This window comes from Pteronotus mesoamericanus, unplaced genomic scaffold (genome assembly GCF_021234165.1).
Source record: "Pteronotus mesoamericanus isolate MK-2021 breed Mesoamerican mustached bat unplaced genomic scaffold, CSHL_Meso_final contig_2, whole genome shotgun sequence".
In the NCBI taxonomy this organism is placed as follows: domain Eukaryota; kingdom Metazoa; phylum Chordata; class Mammalia; order Chiroptera; family Mormoopidae; genus Pteronotus; species Pteronotus mesoamericanus.
In genome coordinates this window covers 1,554,416-1,574,673 of record NW_026555084.1, presented here as the reverse complement: position 1 = coordinate 1,574,673, position 20,258 = coordinate 1,554,416, and the positions used below count along the sequence as shown (strand labels likewise).

Here is a 20,258-nt window from a genome sequence, read left to right as displayed (position 1 = left end):
GAAGGGCCTCACAGTGCACGCTAGAGCAGCCTGGGCCTTCGCTTGGTGACCTCGCTTTATCCCCACTGCTCAAAGGCAGCCAGCTGTGGGCTTCCCTGCAGGCCCTTTACTCTCCCTGCTCTGTAGGATGGAGCGATTCGTCTGCACCTGCTTTAGAGGGCGCCAGGGAAGCAGGAATGGGAGAGCAGCATCCTCGCCTTCCGCCTTCCGTGAGCTCTCGAGCGCTGGTCCTGGGCTTCAGGTAGCGTGGAGATGGCGGAGGCCCGAGGGCGGGGTGGCTTGGAGCACCATCCAGCCATCTGAGAAGGCGGGGGGCGGCGCCACCCTCCCCCCAGCAAAGACGCCCTCTCTGCTCCCTGACTCCCGGCCATCCTCATGGGTCCTCACCAGTGACCTGTGGCTTTGGCTGCACCCCGCCCTTCTGCCCCAGCAGAGAGGGCAGGAGGGAGGCGGGGGCAGCCCCTTCCAGCCCTCCAGCATCCAGAAGTCCAGGCCTCCTGGATTAGACAGATAAGCCCTGGCAGCTAGGAGAGCGGAAGCTTTGACTCTGGTGGCAGCCGGAGGCGCTCTCCCCAACTCCGTGGCCCCCACGTCCTCATCCGCCAACAGGAGGTGGTGACAGAGCCTGGGCCTCCAAGTCCTAGTCCCGCGTTCTGGCTGGGTCACTTCAGGTAACTGTCTCAGCCTCAGGAAGCCTCCGTTTCTGTCTATGGTGGTGATTAGGTGTGATCTGCCGAACTCACAGGGCGCGGGGTCACGTGGGGTCACGTGGGCTGCACAGCAATGGGCAGTGCAACCGAAAGGGACGGATGCGAATGAAGTGCACCTGTCCTGTTACACAAAACGGGACGTGTTTGGACTTGAGAACGCGTGAGGTGCCGAATAGGAAGGGAAATCACTCAGGTTCCTAGCCACGTCTCAGGACTCTTGTGTCCCTGAAAAGGCAACTAGTGGGTGGAAAGGGGGAAGCAGCTCCTGAGGGTCCCTGTGCCCTTGGGGAATGAGCGCACTCCTGGGTGGCTGTGAGCCTATCTGAGCGAGTGACTAGGATGCGTTTTGCACTGACTGCGTGTGTCCCTTTGGGCCTGCGTGTCTGTGTCTTGTGTGGGCTCCTGTGGGTGCGCCTGTGAGTGTATTTTGGCTGTGTGTGTCTGTGTGTCCCACAGCAATGTCTGTGTGGGTTTGTGGGACCCGTGCTCATATGTTTGTGTGTTGATGTTTGCGTGCTGCTAAGGCCTCACGTTCTGGGACCCCGTGAGCTGCAAACTCAGTGTGCAGTGGGAACCCCCGCAGCCCGCATCTGGGGGGAGGGCTCCTCCTCAGACTTTCAGGGAGCGAGCCTGCATTTCAGCACCCCAGGGGCTGAGGAGAACCCACAGGGGCGGGCCTGAACTTTGCCCCTTTGCATGAGAAGCTGAAATAGGGGTTCTGGTCTGTGTGAGGTGGAGTGGGAACTCACAGCCAGCAGAATGCTTCCTCAGTTCAGCCCGAACTGCCCCAAAGCTGCTGGTTAATCAATCTGGGTGGAGGGAGAAGAGGGGAGGAGGGGAAGTCAGGAAAACAAACAGCAAGAAGAGAAAGCAAGGGCCCAAAGGGGTGGAGGGCTCTTTTGCTGTCCCCAACTCTGTCACTGGAAGGTGGCCCTGGCCTCAAGGGAGCAGAAGGGCCCCTTCCTCCACGACAGCCCAGTTGGATGAATGTTTTTCATCCATCCCTGCGTAGGGCAGACCTCCCCCCACCCCACCCCCACCCCACCCCCACCCCACCCCCACCCCATGCATTCAGACAGCGAATTAAGATTTCCCTTGAAGCCAAGTGAAATAATGCAACATTGACACATTTATCCCAGAAGCAATCTGCTGCACCCCTGAATCCCACCCATCAGCCAGGGGGCTTGGCCCGGGGTTGGAGCACAGTCTCCGGGAGTCCGCACGCTCGGCGAGCGCGCGGGGGCGCGGGCAGCAGCGCGGTCCCCGAGCCCCGCTGGGCCCCAGCCCGGCCCGCCCCGCCCCTCGGGAGTTACCCACCCCCCCGGGTGCTCTCTGCGTGGCTCCGGCTTGCCGCCAGCGGGCAGGCAGCGCAGGCAGGCGGGCGCGCGGCTCTGCTCCGCGCGGTCCCGGCGCTGTTCATTCATGATTGGTACTCGGCCCCCGGAGACCCAGCCGGAGCGCCGGGAGGGGAGCCGAGCGTGCGGCGGCAGGAGGGGCGGGCGGAGCGCGGCTCCCGCACCGCACACAACGCTAGCTCGGTAGCCTCGGCCGGCCGGCCGGGCGGGCAGGCGGGCGGGCGGGCGGGCGTCCGCCCCGTGCCAGCGCCAGGCAGGCTCCGAGGCACCGTTGTCAGCCCTGGGCGAAGGAAGCAGCCGGGCCCGGTTCCGAGGGCTCGCCGGGCGCCACTGGCCCAGTGAGTCCATGCATGTGCGGGGCTGAAGACGAAAGGAAAAGGCTCCCCAGTGCCTGGCCCCACGCTCGCTGAATACCAAGCTGCAAGCGAGCTGCTGGGCGCTTTTTTCCTCCTCCAATTCGGAGTGGAGGATCCACGCTGATTTCTTTCCAGGGGAGGGGAGGGGCAGGGCCCGGGGTCCCAACTCAAGTCTTGGCTGCCATGGGGGCCGTCATGGGCACCTTCTCTTCTCTGCAAACCAAACAAAGGCGACCCTCGAAAGGTAAGCCTCCTCCCTCTTCCTTTTGTTCCCCTGACCGGGTCTGGGGGTGCTCGAGGCTGAGCTGGGGTGTGCCCCCAGACTCCCTTGGCCCAGGTTTCCCTCTCCATTAGGAGCAGGTTCACGCATCTGTATCCAGAGGAGTAAGAAGCCGGCGGGAGAATTGGTGCGAACAGCCCTGAAGGCACAGAGGAGGGCGCCAGAGTGGGGGCGGGTGCCTGCCCCAGGGTGATGGGCACTGGGACCCTGTCCTGGGGAAGCCCCTCGGGGAGGAAGGAAGGGGCAGCTTCACTGCGGGTAGGGGGTGGGGGGGTGACTGAATTGTCTGGGTGGAAATGTTGGGAGGCTCTGCCCGTTCCCATGACGGCAGGTGATTGTGCCGCTCCGGGCGCCCAGCGAGGGCGCTCACACGTTCCCTGCTCCTCTGGCGGCGCCGACGCCGGTGCAGACCTGGGAGCCCATCACCAGGGAGAGGGTGCTCTGCCCGCCCGCCCCAGAAGCCCTCTGCCAGCCAAAAGGAATCAGCCACTGCCAGGCGTAAACCTCCCGGGGCCCGTGTCCGGGTGGCTCAGGGAGTCTTTAGGAGGCAGGACAGCGCACAAGGGAGCCACCGCCAGGCTCTGGGAGCTGCTGGGAGCCCGGGGCATGGCCAGGGTGTGGCAGAGGGCTGAGCTTACACCGAGGCTTAGAGAGCACAGCATCCTGGAGTCCCTGCTGCCGGCCCCGGTCCCACAGCTGCCTTTCCCCAGCCGAGACGTGCCCTACCTCACCACCAGCGGGACCATTGTCAAGCGTGTCCACGTGAAGTCAGCACAGGCAGGCGCTGTGCTGGTGGGGACGGTACAGGCCTCCTATCCAGCAGTTAGGAAGTTGGCTGTTGGCGAACAGAGACTGGGTACCGTTAGGAAAAAGAAAATGATGGGTTTGGTTTTCTTTTGTTTTATGCTCAAATACTATGGTGGGTGGTTAGGAGGATTTCAAGTAGCCTGACACCGAAACCTTCAAGTTCTGCCAGGGAAGCCCAGGATCTCCCTCTGTGACCTCAGGCAAGTCCCCTCACCCCTCATGCTAGTGAACAGATGTGTGTGAGGATAGTGGTGCACCCCAGGGTGCCTGCAGGAGTCTTCTCTTAGGACTTCTTACCTGAGGCGTTAGGGGAGTCTGCCTCGCAGCGCTCCCCCGAGTAACCTGTGCTCGTGGGGTCCAGGCCTCTGGCCCAGCCCCCAGGAACACCAGGCTGGCTGCACACCGAGGAATGAGATCTCTGGGAAAAGATCGGGGATGAAGCCAGCTTAGCGTTCACAGCCTAGAACATGGAAGAGGTGTTGGCCCATTTGTCCAGCGAAGCCGCACACCCTCCTGGCAGGGAAGGGGTTGGTTGCCCTTTTGTAGTCCGACAGGACCGACGGGCCCGCAAGCCTTGGCCCAGGGTCTTGACATCCAGACCCCCCCACTACTGCCTGACTGGGGGCAGAATTCAGTACCAAATCTCCGTCTCCTCCCCCATCACCTCTCTATCTCTCTGACCTCCATGCGTCTCAGAGGCCAGGGGACAGTGAGGACAAGGATCTCAGGGTTCGTTTTAAATCATTTTCTCTGCCCTTGGCACTCTTGGGAGGCAGCTACCTATCCAGCAGAGTCTGGGTGTGACTCCCTCCCTCTGTGACCTCAGGCAAGTTCCTTGTCTCTGGAAGCCTCTGTTTTTTTATCCATAAATTGAACATGAATACTACCTCTGGGCAGGAAACTGGGTGCGTGGGAAGTGGAGGGAGGAAGGGCCCGTCCTCATAGACTGTTGGCTGCAGCCCCCAGGGACCCTGAAGGTATTGGCGAAAGGACGTAAAGATCAAATGAATGATGGATGTGGAGCTCTGTGCACAGGGCAGGGCAAAGGTTTAGAGCTCAGACATGACTGCCTACCGTTCCTTTCTCCCACGCAAAACTCTGGGTCACCCCCCATGCACCCCCACAGGATCCCCAGAGGCCAAAGCTCTTGGCTTCTCTCTCCTAGGATTCTAAGAAAGAGAACAGAGGGCCCCAGCATTCAGAGAGCTCCTGCTGTGTGCCCAACACAGCGCTGGGTGCTTTATCTGTGCATCCGCATTTAACTCCACGAGCTGCCCAGTGGGCCCTCCTGACAAGCCGCCCTAGCCCTGAGCGGTCAGCCCCTGTTGCACCCAGCCCCGTAGCACTGCTGGCCGCAAGCTGCCAGGCGTCTGCCCTGATGCAGAGTTGGATAGTCCTGTCTCGCTCTCGGGAGGGCTAATCTGCAGAGGGCCCTTCCTGCAGGGAGGCAGGGGGCTTGGAACCTGGCGGGGAGACTGGTGTGCCCCCCTGGGACCTCAGCTTCTCCTTTGTAAAAGGAGGTGGTTACATTCGACCTTTCCTCAGGCTTCATCCAGTTCTCACTTTTGGTGATTTTTATTGCCGATGCTCTTACCAGAGCTGCTCCTGTGATCTCTGAGGCATTAGGCTCGGATCTAATTAGATGTAGTCAGGGAGAGTGGAGGAGATGTGCCACGCAGCTGTCAGTCCCCCTGCTGGGTTCAAATCCAGGCTCCATCGCTTACTAGCTGTATGACTAAGCCTTATTTTCCTTAACTATGAAACAGGGACAGTAGTAGTTACCATCTTAAAATAGCTGTGTGGTGTGTGGATTTCAAGGATAACAACGCAAGCCAAATGCTTAGCACAGGCTCTGCTACATAATCATAAGTGGTCAGCAAATTTTGGCTGCTGTGGAATTTATGGCTCTCCTGCTCGGGGCTTCCAAACGTGTACCATAAGGCCATCCTGGAAGGAGTCGGTGCCTCTGGGTGTCTGAGCAGCTCATTTCCGGAGTGTTCTTACAGCTCTGAATAGGTGACTAGGACCCCGAACCAAGGCGCGCAGATGCGGGGCCGCCGCCGCAGCCCCTCCGGACCTCTGCTCTGCAGCTGGCCCTGAAAACACTGTGGCCTGCTCCACGAATACCCTGCCTGTTTTGAAAATACAATTTTGCAACACATACATGTTTTTACAATAGAGCAAAAGCTCTACGTGGTTAGTGCTGGGACAGGCATGCGTCTGCCCACCCTGGGTGTTCAGGGAGGGCGTCCTGAAGGCAGGGGAAATCCAAAGCGTGGAGAGTCCTGTCCCAGATCCAAGCACTCCAACATGTTTTCTGTCTCTGTGTGGGATCTTCGTCTTCAAAGTAAGAGTGGCGACAGCCCTGCTTTGGGGGAGTCCGCCTCTGCGCCCTACTCCCGGGTAGAATTTCTGACTCCAGTAGTTCTGCCTGTGCTGCCAAGGACAGTGCTCTGGGCGTGGCTGGGTTAGCGGAAGGGGTGGGGGTGTCGGCGTCACCAGAGGAGGAGGACGCAGATGTGGTAGCTGGGCCTGTGGGGGGCAAGAGCGTTTAGGGAGATCATCACTAGTAGAAGGCCCCCTCCATGGGAAGCAACGCCACGTTGCAGGGGCGGCCGGGCTCTCAATCCCCCGCGACTGAAAGTGTCCAGAACCTCCAGGAAGGGCTGAGCGTGGGATCGCCAGCATGCTCACTGAATAGATGAGCAGACAAAAATCCCACAGCTATTCAATGCTTTTTGGAAGGCCACATGGCCCATTAGAGACAAGTTTGGGGCTGGTCCCCTGAGCCCTCGACCAGGGAGCACCCGGTGAGCCTGGGTTTGGGGTTTATTGATGGGGCAGCGCGTTCAACCGGGAGCGATCTGGGGGACCAGCAAGAAGCAGCGAAGCGGAGAGAGGCTGCTGCCCTGCTGGAACAGGGTCCTGGCCTTCGGTGGCATGGGGCAGGTCATCCCGTCTGGGAAATGTGGCTTTCCTTGTGTCTAGAAGAGGCATTCTGACCTACAGAGGCATCCGTGCCTTGGCCGTTGTCCTTTGCTGCATCTCTTTCCATCCTCTTAACTCTGTATCACCCTTCCCCCACCTCCTCTCCTAATAGTTAAAATTCTACCCACATTCCAAGACTTCACTCAGCTGTTTCCACATTCTGGAAGGCTTCCCCGAGCCCCAGAGAAAAGTGACTCCTTCCCTCTAAATTCCTAAGTCTTTTAAGACGTATTTCTCGAAATGACTCTCAAGTCATGCTTTGAATTGTGCAACGGGTGGTGGCTTTACCCCCCATTTCACCCCAGAAGGTCGGCTTCATCGGGGGAGCTCGTCTCAATCATCTCTCGCAGCCTGCCGGTGGCTCCTTGCATGTAGTAGGCACTCAATAAATCTTTGCTGGAAGAAATGATGAAGGACGGAATGGTTGGCTGCTCTCTGTTTTCTTCCTTTAATCGCACACCCTGCAGGAAAAGTTAGTGTCCCACTGGAATTTCAGTTACCAGCCCTCTGCCTGGAAAGGATTCTGTTATCTGGTCTGCTGGCTTTGAATTGGCTTTGTCTACGAAATGTTCTGAATCTGTTTACCACTCAGCAGGGAAATGCTGATAACAGGGTTCCTACTGCCCAGCCCCCTGAGAATCCCGGGAGTACAGGGAGCCCGTGCCCAGGGCCTGTTGCGGTTCTGGTCCCTCAGTCCCAGAAGGAGCTCGATGGAGCGCAAGGCGAACAGAAAGCGGGAGGCGGGGGAGACCGAGAGATGGAAGCGGAAGGACTGCTGCCTAACGTCAGTGCAGATTTCATCCCAGTGCCTGGAAAGGGACCAAGACTTAGACCTGCCTGCCTACCCAGAAGGGCTTTGCTCAATAAATGCTTTGTAAATGTGCGAGGGAACAAGGGCGTGGAAAAGTGAGTGACGGAATGAATGGGGAAATCAATAAATGTCATGTAAAATGTATGACAGCAGCGATGATTGAGGAAATGAGTGCATGAATGAATGACTGTGTGCATAGCTTAATGAGGAATGAAGTCCTAGAAAGGCTCCAATAAAAGGCTTGTCTTTGCATGAAGAGCATGGGTTGTCATGCTACCCAGATCTTGGCTCGAAGCCTCTCTGCTCCCCACCCCGACCGTGAGGCATGGAAGGAGTCAGTGGTAGAGGAAGCCTGGGTACAGATCAGAGTAAACTTCTAGCAGGCGCTTCTCAGAAAGATGAAGATTATAAATTTAGTCAAGAAGAATCCTGGTAACGTTTTGGATACTAGTAGCTATGTGGCATCTTTGGGGAAGGTGGGGAGATGGGAAAGGATCTCTAAGCTTTCACTGTTTCTTGGAGTCATTCAAAAAACTAAAGGGAGGACTGACGCAGAAAGGCCCCCCCGGCATTTCAGGGTCACCTTTACCTGACCGGGGAGAGATCAGAAACCTGGGTATTTGTCCCCTTCCCTTGTTCACTAAGCCATTCCTTGCATGTCCTTTAACGCTGTTTCCCTGATGTTATCTCGGCTCAAGGTCCACCCCCGCTTCCCCACTCTCCCTCCCCTCTACCTCCCCAGTCACCTGGCGAACTCCTGCACATCCGTCAGGAGCTCACTCAGTATCACCCCTGCCTGGGCTCCTGCAGGCAGAGCACATCTCTCGGGCTCCTGTTCCTCCACAGCTGTTGCACTTCCCCCTGCTACAGTCTTGCACATGATGTGTTTGTGGATCTACACAGTTATGTCTCTGCCTGGCCCTCAGGGAGTGGGTCTTATTCCAGGGCCTCTGCGAGGCCTGACTCAGGACCCAGGATTGATGGATGTCGGCTGCGTGGAGGTGGGATGGCCGGCCCAGGGCAGGTGCTGTGGGTGGCTCCCGGTGGTGCGGGAATGCGGCGGCGCAGAGAGAAATCCAGGTCTGCTGGCGGGGAGAGGCACTGCCAAGCTCTGCATAATGGCCCTGGAGTTCCCATTCATCAGGCCGAGACGGAGCGGTGCTTAGGAGAGAGAGACAGGGAGAGCCAGTGTCATGCTCGACCTGAGAATTCTGGAACCTTGAGAGAAACTTGACTTATCTTTAAAGGCTCCCCACCCCCACCCTCGCCTCCTCCAAGTAGCGTTTTGAATGGGTCACCTTCAGGGAGTTGCCGCGGGATGTGCTAGCCTCCCGTGCGCGGGCCAGGGGAGCAGGACTTCGGATTCATTCTAATGGAAGGCCCACTGGGGCAGGCAGTGGAGGGAATGAATGGGAACCCCACTCCCCTCAGGGAACGAGGACCAGGACGGCGCGAGCCTTCAGGCCACTTAGTGAACGTGAGAGACTTGGATTCACACGCTGGCTCTGCGACGTAGCCGGACCTCTCTGAGTCGTAGCCTCCTCCCCTGTCAAATGGGGACAATGAGAGGGTCTCCCTCACGGGGCCGGGGCCGTGGAAGGGCTGTGGGAGGTGGTGAGCGCGTCTTCAGTCACGGTGAGATGGTCCGAGCAGCTCGCGCCCCACGGGCTTTGCGGCTGCCTTTTGTCATCGCGGCGGGGCAGGTCCCTTCCTCCCCCGTTGCTCCGCCTGTGCAACACTCCTTGTAGTCCTTGGCAGTCTCTGTCCCTTGGAGCTGTGGCCCCTGGTTCCACCTTTCTAGGACCCAGAGCCACCAGATCCCTGAGCAGCTTTTCTGGTGATTCCTGTGGGAAGCTGTCAGTTTTAGATGACCAAAGACATTTCATCGGTGGGATAGGAAAATGTGGATCATCTTCCGATGATGATGATGATGACGGTGATGATAGTTACAACAACAACTAATGTCGATCTGGCTTCCTCTCTGTGCCTGGCACCTTGCTCTGCCCTTCTCCTGTGTCATTTCCTTACCGTACACCCAGCCCTAGAGGACAGGCCCTATTCCAGTTCCCATTTTGCAGATGAGGAAACTGAGGCTCTAAGAAGGGAAGTGCCTGGCTAGGGCCTCACAGCTCGCGGGAGCGGCACCTGCTTCCGGCTGATCCCAGAGGCTGAGCCATTGCACTCCACACCGGCTTCCTCCCTCCCGGCCTGGCCTGGAGGAGGCACGGCCAAAATGGGGAATGTGGCGGTTGGGGAGAAGGCACTCGTGGACGGCTGAAGCAGCTCATGAGCCACATGGGATGACCCAGCCACCTGCAGGCCTGGAGCTAGGGGCTCTCAGCCCCATCTCGAACCACCCCTGGATCTGCTTCCACTTAACCTGACACCGCAAAAGCCCACATATGAAGTGATTGGGGGCAGGAGGCCAATTAGCAAATTCATTAATACGATTAAACATCTCTGCTCCACTCATTTATGGGAACTAAATTTTTCTCCCTTTGTCACAGCCACCATTGCCTGTCAGGGAAGAATCGAGCGCTAAAATACCTCCAAGGGTGTTAGAACTTCCCATCTTCGTCAGCAGCCACCAGATTTGGTCAATGTTTTCACATGGTCCAGACGGGCGGGAGGGGCCAGGAGGCCGATGAGTCGTCATCATTGCAAAGGAAACAAACCCAAGAACTTGCTGGTGCACCTGCCTCCTGCTCTTTCATTAGTTCCCTTTGTCCTTAGCCATGTGCTGGCCAGCGTCTGAATTACACAGATATATGTGCTGCGGCAGATGCGGCGGGTGCTGTCAGAGCTGGATGCGAAACCTGTCCCTGCAAGCCCTTAGCTCTGTGACCTCAGGCTGGCCGCCATGCCTCTGTGACCTTCATTTCCACATCTAAAAGACAGGACTTTGACAGTAACTTACTCCAAGGTTGTTATGAGGATTCAATGCAATCATGCCTGTAAGATACAGTGGTCAGAACATAGTGGCGAGAATGCAGCAGGGTTAAGCTTTTACTCTCAGAACCATGTTGCTCAAAGTGTGATCCTCAGACCGGTGATCTTGGCCCCACCTGAGAGCTTGTTAGAAATGTAATCTCCCGCTGCATGTATATGTGTATAGTTATAAGATATATCTATTTGTAAGATTATATATCAAGCTGGAAGGGACCTCCAAAGCCTCCTGGTTCAAGTTTCACTTAACAGATAACAGAACAGCCCAGAGAAGGCGAGTGGTGTGCCCACAGTCACACAGCTTGAGTGTGAGACCGGGGACCTGAACCCCAAGCGTCCCCAGCCCCCATGTCATCAATGAATTGCTATGAAGTCACATTTCTCTGGACTAGCATTTCTGCAGTTGAGATGTTCTTTTTTCCTTTCCTTTCCTTTCCTTTCCTTTCTTTTTTTCTTTTTGAAACCCAGAAGTACAGGACTATGTATGCCCATTACATTTTGATTTATGAATTTTAAATGTCATTCCAGCCAGGGGAGACCCTGACTCTCGATTCTGCAGCGATCACTTTAGCCACACCGCCACGTTCTGTGCTCTCTGAAGGTACAACAAATCGGCTTTCTGCGCCTTCACCTAAGCTGCTTCTAGGACCACAGACCAGGACAGGGAGCAGGACAGAGCTGGGTGGACTAGGGACCTTGCTCCGCAGGGACTCCCACGGGCAGTGCTCGGAAAGGCAGAGCAGGCTGGCGGCCTGGTTTATGGGCAAGGCCTTTGTGTGGGATTTGAAGTCAGCGGAGTTAGTAGGAATGGAACGGACAAAGGAGGCGATCGAAGCATGAAAGGCAAATGCCTTTTCCACAGGGCCTCGTAGACCCTCTTTGTTGGAAAACGAGCAGTCCTCCGGGCTATTGTAGACCGTGTCCTGCCCGGAGCAGCGAGCAGGGCCAGGGGGTAGAAGCTGGAGAGACGGGAGCATTGCCAGAGGAGAGGGGTCTGGATTTCCGGGAGCCGCCCACGCCCCGCACCCTGCTGCCCACCTCAGCCCCCTCCTCTCATTGTTCCAGGAGTCCTGTGACGGCTGTAATGTTATCCTCACGTGGCAAATTGGGGAACTGAGGCTCGGGAAGGTTCTTTGATTGTCTAGTGATGAAAGAGCAAGGATTGAAGCATAGGTGATTCCAAGGCCCCCACCACATGGCCTCCTCCTCCAGCCAGAGACACGGTGGGACAAGCAGACCTCTGGTCCCCAGAGCAGGCTGGTCAGTGGCTGGTGGCTGCCAAGCTCTCAGGACACACGAATGACAGCCACCAGCCTCCTCAGGGCACCGCTAGCCCCTCACTCGCCCCGGCCCTGGGTCCAGAGGGGCAGGAGGCCTCTGCTGGCTGCTGGGGGAGGGTACCGGAGGCCGTGCAGCGCCCAGCTCACGGGGAGTCAGCGCAGTGGCACCCGGGTGTGGCCAGGGCTCCACTTCCTCCCCGTCTCCAGGCCTCGCCCGCATAGGACTCTCCCAGGCGGTCAGTCTGCATACTCAGCAGGGATCTCTTAGCGAGGCTTCCCTGCCCACACAGCCCGGGTGCTGAGGGCACAGGTCTTTCCCATCCTCCTTCGCGCTGGGCCAGGCCAGCACCGGGCAGGTCAGGACTCTCAGCCCCGAAGGCCCTCAGGCGCAGTGATGGAGCCCGCCCCTCCACAGCCCCACCAGCTGCTCCTCAGACAACGCTAAACAGAAGCAGTAAAATAAGTCCAAGAAGTGTAGCAAAATTTGGATTTTTGCCTTGATGACGATGCTGATGATTTTTTTTAAAAAATATACTTCCAAAACATGTTTTTTCATGATTTTTGATGCTTCTACTTTGTTGGTGCTTTAAGAATCTCATGAATGTGCCTTTGTGGGTATTTCTACATCAGAGTTGGAACCAGACAGGAAAAAGAAAAATACTGATTTCCCAAAATAGGTGTATTGAACACCTACTGTGTGCCAGGCCCTGTGCAAGGTGTTGCCAAATAGAACAACCATCACAAAATATTTTTAAAGTTCTTAGCATAATAAGAAAAAGAAGACTAGTAAGAAGAAAGGACATTTACACAGGCTGGGGCAGAGGGCTTGCAGCTGCGAGTTTGCAGAACACGGAGTTTCATCTTGTATTATTATTCATTAATTATCGCATTATTTTCCATACAAACAACCATAACCTACTTTTGCCCCACCCTGTATGGCACTTTATGCCAAGTACTATTCTAAGTGCCTTTGATCCATTAAGCTAATTTAATTCTCATAAGAACCCTCCGAGGTCAGTACAATGATTATTCCCATTTAAACGATGAAATGTCATGCACTGAGTAGGAAGCAGTCATCCCCCCATTTTTAGGCGAGGAAGCGGCAGCTGCGGGGGAAGCGACCTGCCCGAGGCCGCCCACGTGGCTGGTGGGAGAACCAGGACGCAGGCCAGCCCCACTATTTGACGTGCGTTCTGAGGAGGGCGGGAAGACCTGGGGCCAGAGACGGAGCATTGGATTCTGTCCTCACTTTTTCAGGGGCACCCTGCCACTCCCCGCTTCCTGTTACGCCTGTCCTCCCCTCGTGCCACCGCCCTGGCATCTCTCATTCTCCCTGACCTTGCTGAACCACCACGCTGCACATCGGTCCTCGTCACGTCGCTGGTGCTGCAGCCGAGTCAGGCTGCCGTCTGCACCCCCTGGGGAAGAAGCTGCCGGAAGGGGATTAGTTGCAGGACACTGTTGCTGGGGTTTGAACCCAGATGGTTTGACTCCGTTTTCTCCACGCTTAACCACCAGGCTAGACCGTATCTGGGCACCTCCCTGTCCAGAACTGCACATTGTGCCACACGGGGGATGGGAGGCTCAGGGCAGGGACAGAGCATCTCTACCTGAGAGGACGCCTGAAAGAGGTAGCCCTTGAGCTTGAGGACCCAGTGGGGCTTGGCCCATGAGGGAACGCAGGTCAGTGAAGTTCCAGGTGGAAGGCGACGGCGTGAGGTAGACAGCAAGAAAGGAAAGGGGATAAAACATGACCGTGATGTTTTACCCTTTTGGGACTTGGAGGATGTCAGTGGAAAAGTTGCCACCGGAAATGAGAGGGGACAGAGTGGAGGCGGAGGTGAGTCAGGCTGTCCACATCCAAGAAGGCGGGGGAAGGCCCTGGATGGTAGGGGACAGCGAGGATGAGGAGAGGAAGGAGCAAGCGGGACCGGGGCTGCCCCCGTCCACCTCTGCTCTGTCTCCCCTGAAGTCTCCTGGAGACCCGTCAGCCCACCCCCTTGCGCCCATCCCCTCCCCAGTGCGCTCTGGTGTGTCCCGCGTAGTTTAGCAGCTGAAATCCTTGAACCGCTCTGTGATCGCTCCCCATAAACTTGCCCTGACACGCCAGCAAGATACACATTCCCCAAAGACTGGGACCTTTCTTTCTGCTCTTCTCCAAGGAGCCAAACCCAGGTCGGGCACATGACTGGCACTTGGTGACTTGAATTGGCATTTCCCAGAGATGCACGAGGACTTGGGGTTCCCTAATTGGGGATTAATGTAGCAAAGAAACTTGGGCACAGCTTTGAGCCGCTCCCCCTCCCCCACAGCATATCCACAGGATCTGAAAATCAAAGATTGTGGTTTAGTGCAAAACATAGCACATTGCAGGCAGCTTAGAATTAGCTGATGGAGAGAAAAAGACGTGAAGTGTTGGGTGAAGTAGAACCGAAGGCCCGTCCTAGCTTCCCTTTAAGAGCGGTGGGGTTTAATCAAGTTGTTTAACCCCTCTCTGCACGTCAGTTTCTTCATCTATTATATAGCAACAATCATGATAACAACTCTGGATTATTATGGGGATTAAGTGAGATAATGTGACTAAGTGTTGGGCAAACTAAAGCAACGCGCAGAGAGTGGGCATCGCTATGCAGGTGATACGGCTGGAAAGGTAGCCATGATTTTGAAGAGCGTGGTGCTGAGCTCGGGGACGAAGGTGGTGCTGGAGGCGGTGGTGGCCATCACGGCGGTGACGGGACAGATGGCGTAGGAGGCGATGGTCGTAGTAGGGATAGCGTTGGCAGTGCACAAGGGATGGTGACTGCGACGATAATAGTGGTGTTCATGGTGCTGTGGAAACACGGTGACGTCGGTGGCGACGTGACTGTTAGAGCGGGGATAAGGCTGGCGCCAGGGCGGCGGTGGCGGGGCAGCGAGGGGTGAGCTTGGCGGCGGCGGCGGCGGCGGCGGCACTGGCGGACTGGAGGCTGCGGGCCCTTTCCCCCGTCTGTCGTCCTCAGCCAGGCTGCACAAAAGGATTTCTGACCCCTCGAATTTGAATTCTCCCGGGTGGATTTGTCTGCAGTGGGGAAGAATAAGACAAATCAGCTCATGCCTCTAGATTTCTCCTTTTATCCCTGGTGGGTGCGTTCAGAAGTGTTTTTATCCAAGCTGCCTTCTTGACACTTGCGCTCCCAGCACGTAGCACAGTGTCACGCGCGGTCCATAGTCAAATTTCAATAAATATCTGGGGGATGGAAGGATAAACTTGTGAAGGAAACAGGCTGTACTCTCGTGGGAACTCATCAGAGTTAAATGTCTCGTCTCCCAAGGCACACGGGGCTTTTAGGCAGCTTCCCATCGCTTCAGCATGTGCCTGCGCGCAGGCTGCCACCAGCGTGGGTGGCGCGGCGCCCTCCCCATCTGGCAGCTGGGGAGGCCGCCCTGGGTATCCGCTGAGCTGGACCATGTCCTGCCCTGATTCTGTGCTGACTGAGCGCCGAGAACAGTGGAGAAGGCATCTCGCACCGCTGCTTCTGGGGTGTCTGTGCCTCCCTCCTCAGAGCCCGCCCTCTGTGGGCAGGAGGGAGAGGCATGACCTGCCTCTCCTGGAGACATTCTTTTGTTCTTTAGGCAGCAAGCCCCTCCCCCGCAACCCCCATCCTGGGAGAGATTACAGAGGTGGCCTCAAGTTCAGTGCCTCCACAGCCCACCCTCTACCCCGGGCACGTTAGAGGTACCCATCGGGGTCACGGTGGGAAAGGCATGACCACATGTTGACATTGTAGGGGTCTGGTGGCTTTTAGGGATTGGCACGTAGTCAGGGCTCAATAAATGGTAGTAGTGCTGATTATTGGTAACATTTATTCTCTCTGTCACTGGTAGGGAGATTAATGTAATAAGTGGTAAATAATGCCAGACCCAAGGCTTTGTGTGCGCCTCTCTTCGCTGGAACACGCGTGGTGTGAATCCTGGGCCCTGGAACTCCAAGCCTGACGGGGCGGGGTGTCCCCTGAACGGACTGCACAGTGTCGGCGGGTTTGTTGGGAAGGATGCGGTGGCCTGTAGGCATCTGGGTCCACGTGCTGTCCTGCCCAATAAAAAATAAGATTTGAAAACCAGATAGTCTTAGATTTAAACTCCAGACCTTCCTCTCATTGGCTGTTAGGTAAGTTGCTAGGTGAACCTTAGTTTCTTTGTGTCCATTGAAGTTAATAATACGGAGCACGTCGGCTCCTTGGGAAGAGTATGGAGAGCGAGGCGTAAATGGAGCCAGGGTCGGCGGGTGGGGGTGGGGTTTGTCTCCCAGGCAGCACAGGACCAGAGGTGATGGCGAGCCAGGTGGCTGGGGGTTAGAGCTGCCTGCAGCCTTTTTCTTCTCTGGAGCGGACGCCTCGTTCCCCAGAGCCCTGGAACAAAGTCAAGAAGGGGGCGAAGGGAGGCAGGGAGAGGGGTCATAAGAGAATGTCACAGGTGGAGTGCAGGGCGCAGGCCGCCCGGCCATGGCAGGCTCTCCATGTCGGGACACGTCCGGGCAGCGTCATGCTTATTGTTGCATGAAAAGGTGTGGGAGGGAGACCACGTAGAAAGGAGAACTCGGCAAAGGCACAGGGCGAGCAAGAGCATGCAGGGATGGGCAGCACTTAGGCTGGCTTTGTTCGAGGTTCCAGGGGGAAACTGAGGCAGGCCACCCCCTCCCCCCAGCCTCTAACACCACCCAGTGTCTGAAAGGGCTCTTGGTGGGCATGCATTTGTGTGGAGAGAGGTAAAGCCGGCTGCTGCCTCTGGACCACGGGACGCTGTGCCGGGCCCGTTCCCGCGTTAACTCAGTGAACGGTCACGCAGTCCTACGGGGCGGATAAGGTTACTGCCCCGACTTCAGAGGAGAGACAAGCGAGGACAATGACGCTCAGAGAGGAAAAGGGACTCGCCAAGGTCACCCAGCGGATGAGTGCGGGGGCCGCGTTGACCCGGGCCTGTCTGTCCGTCACGCAGAGACTTTACAGAAGGAGCTATACAGCGTTCGCCCCGCTTGTCATTTGGGGAGGCGGAGGCTCACGGGAGCGGCCCCGCGGTGGCACAGCCCACCTGAAGCCACACGCACCAGTCCCACTGCTCCTGCCCGCCAGCCCGGCCGCCCCTCCCCGGCGGGCCACCCGTCACTGCAGCTGACGGCGCGAGTGTCTCTTACCCCGTCTCCTTCTCCGCCGGCCTTTCTTGGCCGTCTTCCCAATTATGGGGGGAGCCATAAACCAACCTAAGAGTCAGGGAAAAGCTGTAGGAAGCTCAAAGCCCAAACCACTGTGTTTTGTGCACGACTTCCGCCGGAGCTGCCTGGGAGGCGAGCCCCCACCCCCACCGCTGCTCTCCTGGGCCAGCGGGCAGCAGCCAGACCACACGACTCATGTTGCTCCTCTCAGCCCAGCCGCCACCTCATTCAGAGGGGCTCCACGTGATGGCAAAATGCACGACGTCAAAGCCAGGCCGTCCTGGCCCGGGACTTGGCCCTGCCTTGCGTGAGCCGTGCGGTCTTGGGTAAGTCACCTACTCTCCCTGAGCGTCATTTCCTGCATCGGTAAAAGGGGGGTAATAGCTAGGGTTGCTGTGAAGATTAATTGAAAGCGTTTGAGCAAAATGCCTGCTCCATAATAGGCATTCACTTGAGGATGAGCAACAGTGAGCCTCAGGCTATCGGCTTGATAAATATAGGCTCCTCTGCAACCGCAGTCCGGGCCCCTAGCACAGGTGTGACCATTCCTGGCGCGGGCTGTCACTCCCCTATCCCTTACCCGGGGCAGACATCGGTCACCCGTCACTTTCCTCCTGCGCTGGAATGTGACCTCAGAATCCTTCTTAACCCAGCACCCCAGGCAGTCGCTGCCAGTTGATTACGGTTGGCACGGAAGGCAGATGCAATTCATTTGCATCCCAGGTCTGGTCTGGTTCACAATTGCTGCTCCCTCTGTACAGCCCAGGGTTTGTCTTCATTCTGCTTTTGTAACTTCAACTCCCTCTCTCTCTCTCTCTCTGCACTTAAGCCACGGTTGCAGGCTGGAAGTACATTCCAGCCACTTGGTGTTGGTCTCTGCATATTTATCTCTGTACTTTCAGAGTCCCTGCCTGTGGGACCCTGGGACCCTGGGACCTGCGAGTAACAGCAGCTCCTGTCTGGGAGGAGGGGGAGGGAATCAAGTTAGAACTTGGGAAAATAAAACTGATGCACAGCGTCACCGCCGCCCGCTGTTAGGGGCGGCACGAGAGGAGGTGGCTGAGTATAACCTTGAAGTCTCAGACGCGTGAGCACTCCATGGCTGATGACCGGGCTCTCACGGAGGTGGGCCCAGAATAGAACAGCTGACTCTTCGGGGTAAGGCTGGCTGCTGTAGCAAATCGACCCCAGTATTTCAGCCACTTACCACATACGATTTTATGTTTCCCACATGTAACTGGCTAATGCAGGCATCCCTGTGGGCAAGTAGCGTTCTTCCCCGTGGTCCCCGGGGGAGCTGGCGTCCTTCCATCTGGTCGCCCCGCCAACCCTAGGGCCTCCTTTACATCGCGGTGAAAGGGGTAGAGATGGCACACTGTGTCATAACCACTGCGACCCGGCAGTGACAAGCATCGCCTGGGCTCAAGTTTCAGTGGCGAGAGCATATTCCTAAACCCCCCTCAAATGCAAGGGCAGGTGGGAGGCAGAAACAGGGTCTGTGACAGGCTCAGCAACAACTGTATACCCTCAGAGAAGCACGAGACAGCCAGGACCACAGCCGAGCCTGCTGTAGGCGGCCGTTCGAGAGTGGGCCCCAAATCTTCGGGGCGGGGTCCTTGCCTGGTGACAGAGGCTGAGTCCTGCTGCTGTTTGCTCACCGTGGGCGTGGAGAAGGCCGCTCAAGAGCCCGGGGTCAGCTGGCAGGGTTCAAACAAACCTGTCCACGGAGGTGTCTGATCCTGCTGCTCCCTGTGAGGGAGAGCCTGGTGCCATTAAATATTCAGGCGGTTCGCCCAGCTTCTGGGAGGATTCTAGGTTCACCGGGGCGCTCTCTCATCCCAGCGAGCCTCCCAGGCAGCTCGGCCTCCAGGGGGAGACAGTGCTGGTGGCGGCCTCGCCAGCAGGTCCTGCTCTGCACAGCACCTCCGTGTCCCCGTGTGCTTTACATTTTGGTCTCCTGATCTGAGCTCATGGGAGTGTTCTCCTGACAGATGGGCCCCTTCTGGGCGTGCCAGTGAAAATCAGGTTTCTGAACTTCCACGGCCGGGGGCCAGAGGCTGGGGAAGGCGCCAAGGGAAGGGCCCCCCTGGGAGGTCCCTGGGAAGCAGCCGGTGGCCTCCTCTGGGCAGCGCTCCTGCCTCGCTGTGCGGCTGCAGGCCGCCCGGGAGTATGTGGGGGCCACACTCACAGCCCCATCGGCCTGGGTCTCCTCAGGCTGCACCTGGGCTATTCTGGCAGCTTCTCTCTGATGTCTATAAGAGGCAGGAAGGAGAGGAGTTGAGAAAAAAAAAATCCCATGCTTAGTTTTCCCCCCAAAGCACACCTTGTGAGCCTCATCTGTACAGGATCTGGAACAAAGGGATCCTGGCACTTTGATTATCGCGTCTGCGGCTGTTGTTGAAATGAGTCTGACACTCACCGGTGCCTTAGAAGGAATTATAATTACATCGGAAGACCCGAGGCAACCCAGTAAACTGATTAGCTGCTTGCTCGGAGCCGAGAGGTTTTTGTTCCCCCTCTGGGTCATAAATAGGGCCGTGGGAGGTAGCAGAAGCTCCCTGGGAGGGGACCATCTGAGACGGGACTGCGTGCGTCCAGGAAGCCAACCAGAATGGTGCGGACAGGTTTCCCCGGAGACACAGCCTGACGGGGCCCGCCTGCTGATGTTGGGGCTCCCTCAGGCCAGGGATGCGCCCCGATCCCGGGCAGGGCTCGCCTGGGCTGCGGCCAGTGTCCTCTGAGTGGGCGGCCAGTGGCTGGGCTGTTAGGGTACGCTCTGGGAAGCCCTCCCCCAGGAAAGCCGAAGGCTTCTCCAGGCACAATTATCGCGCGGGTAACGGCACGATTGGGAGCCTGCTGGAGGGCCCTGGGCCGGCGCCAGAGTTGAGAGGTGGGGTTCCGGGACTGCAGCCGATAACTGCTTCTCCGAGCCGAGTTTGAAAGAAGAGGGTAAACATTCAGCTTCCTCAGAATCCCAGCTGGCAGGGCCAGGGCTTGGCAAGCGTCCAGCTGAGAGCAGTAGGAAGTTGATGAGTTCTCCCTTCCTCGGCTCACCCTCTCCGAGGAGGCGTCCCCAGAGTTCTAACCCGAGCCCTCCGTGTTCTCCCTCCACGTGTCACCTCCCGGGGACTGCCTGTCCCCTCCACTGGCACCCAGATGCCAGTGACACCAGGCTCCGCTGTACCCACGTCGCCCTCTGAGCTGCAGCCGTGTGCCTCCACATGCGTGCTGGGCGCCGGCTCCAGGTGCTTCCCGCAGCAAATCACACCCCGAACTGAGCCGCGCTGCCCTTGCTACAGCCTGCCCCTCTTGGCCAGCCGGCAGCACTCCGGCCTCCCCGACCAGGCCCCCAGCTGGAGCCCCAGGAGTCCTTCTGACCTCCTCCTCCCCGATTCGCACGCCATCCAAGGCCAGGTCACGTCAGTTCCACGGCAGGCGCGGATGGGTCCCTCTCATTCTGCCCCGCCTCCCGCCCCTCTTGCCCGGCTCAGGTCCGGGCTCCATGGTGACCTCCTAGTGGCTCCTCACCGGCCTCTC

At 57.6% G+C, this 20,258-nt stretch overlaps 1 protein-coding gene across 3 annotated transcripts in view; it reads left to right on the top strand.

The window, feature by feature from the left end:
• Positions 1–20,258, top strand: part of KCNIP1 (potassium voltage-gated channel interacting protein 1) — a 239,359-nt gene that overhangs the window by 80,720 nt on the left and 138,381 nt on the right. For 2 of the 3 annotated variants that reach the window (XM_054568061.1, XM_054568059.1), the window contains exon 1: positions 2,384–2,665. The exons of the other annotated variant lie outside the window; for it this stretch is intronic. In XM_054568061.1, coding sequence (XP_054424036.1) covers positions 2,605–2,665 — 61 coding nt within the window. In that variant the 5' untranslated portion in view covers positions 2,384–2,604. Of the gene's footprint in view, positions 1–2,383; positions 2,666–20,258 lie in introns of those variants that run through there. 3 annotated transcript variants of the gene reach the window in all.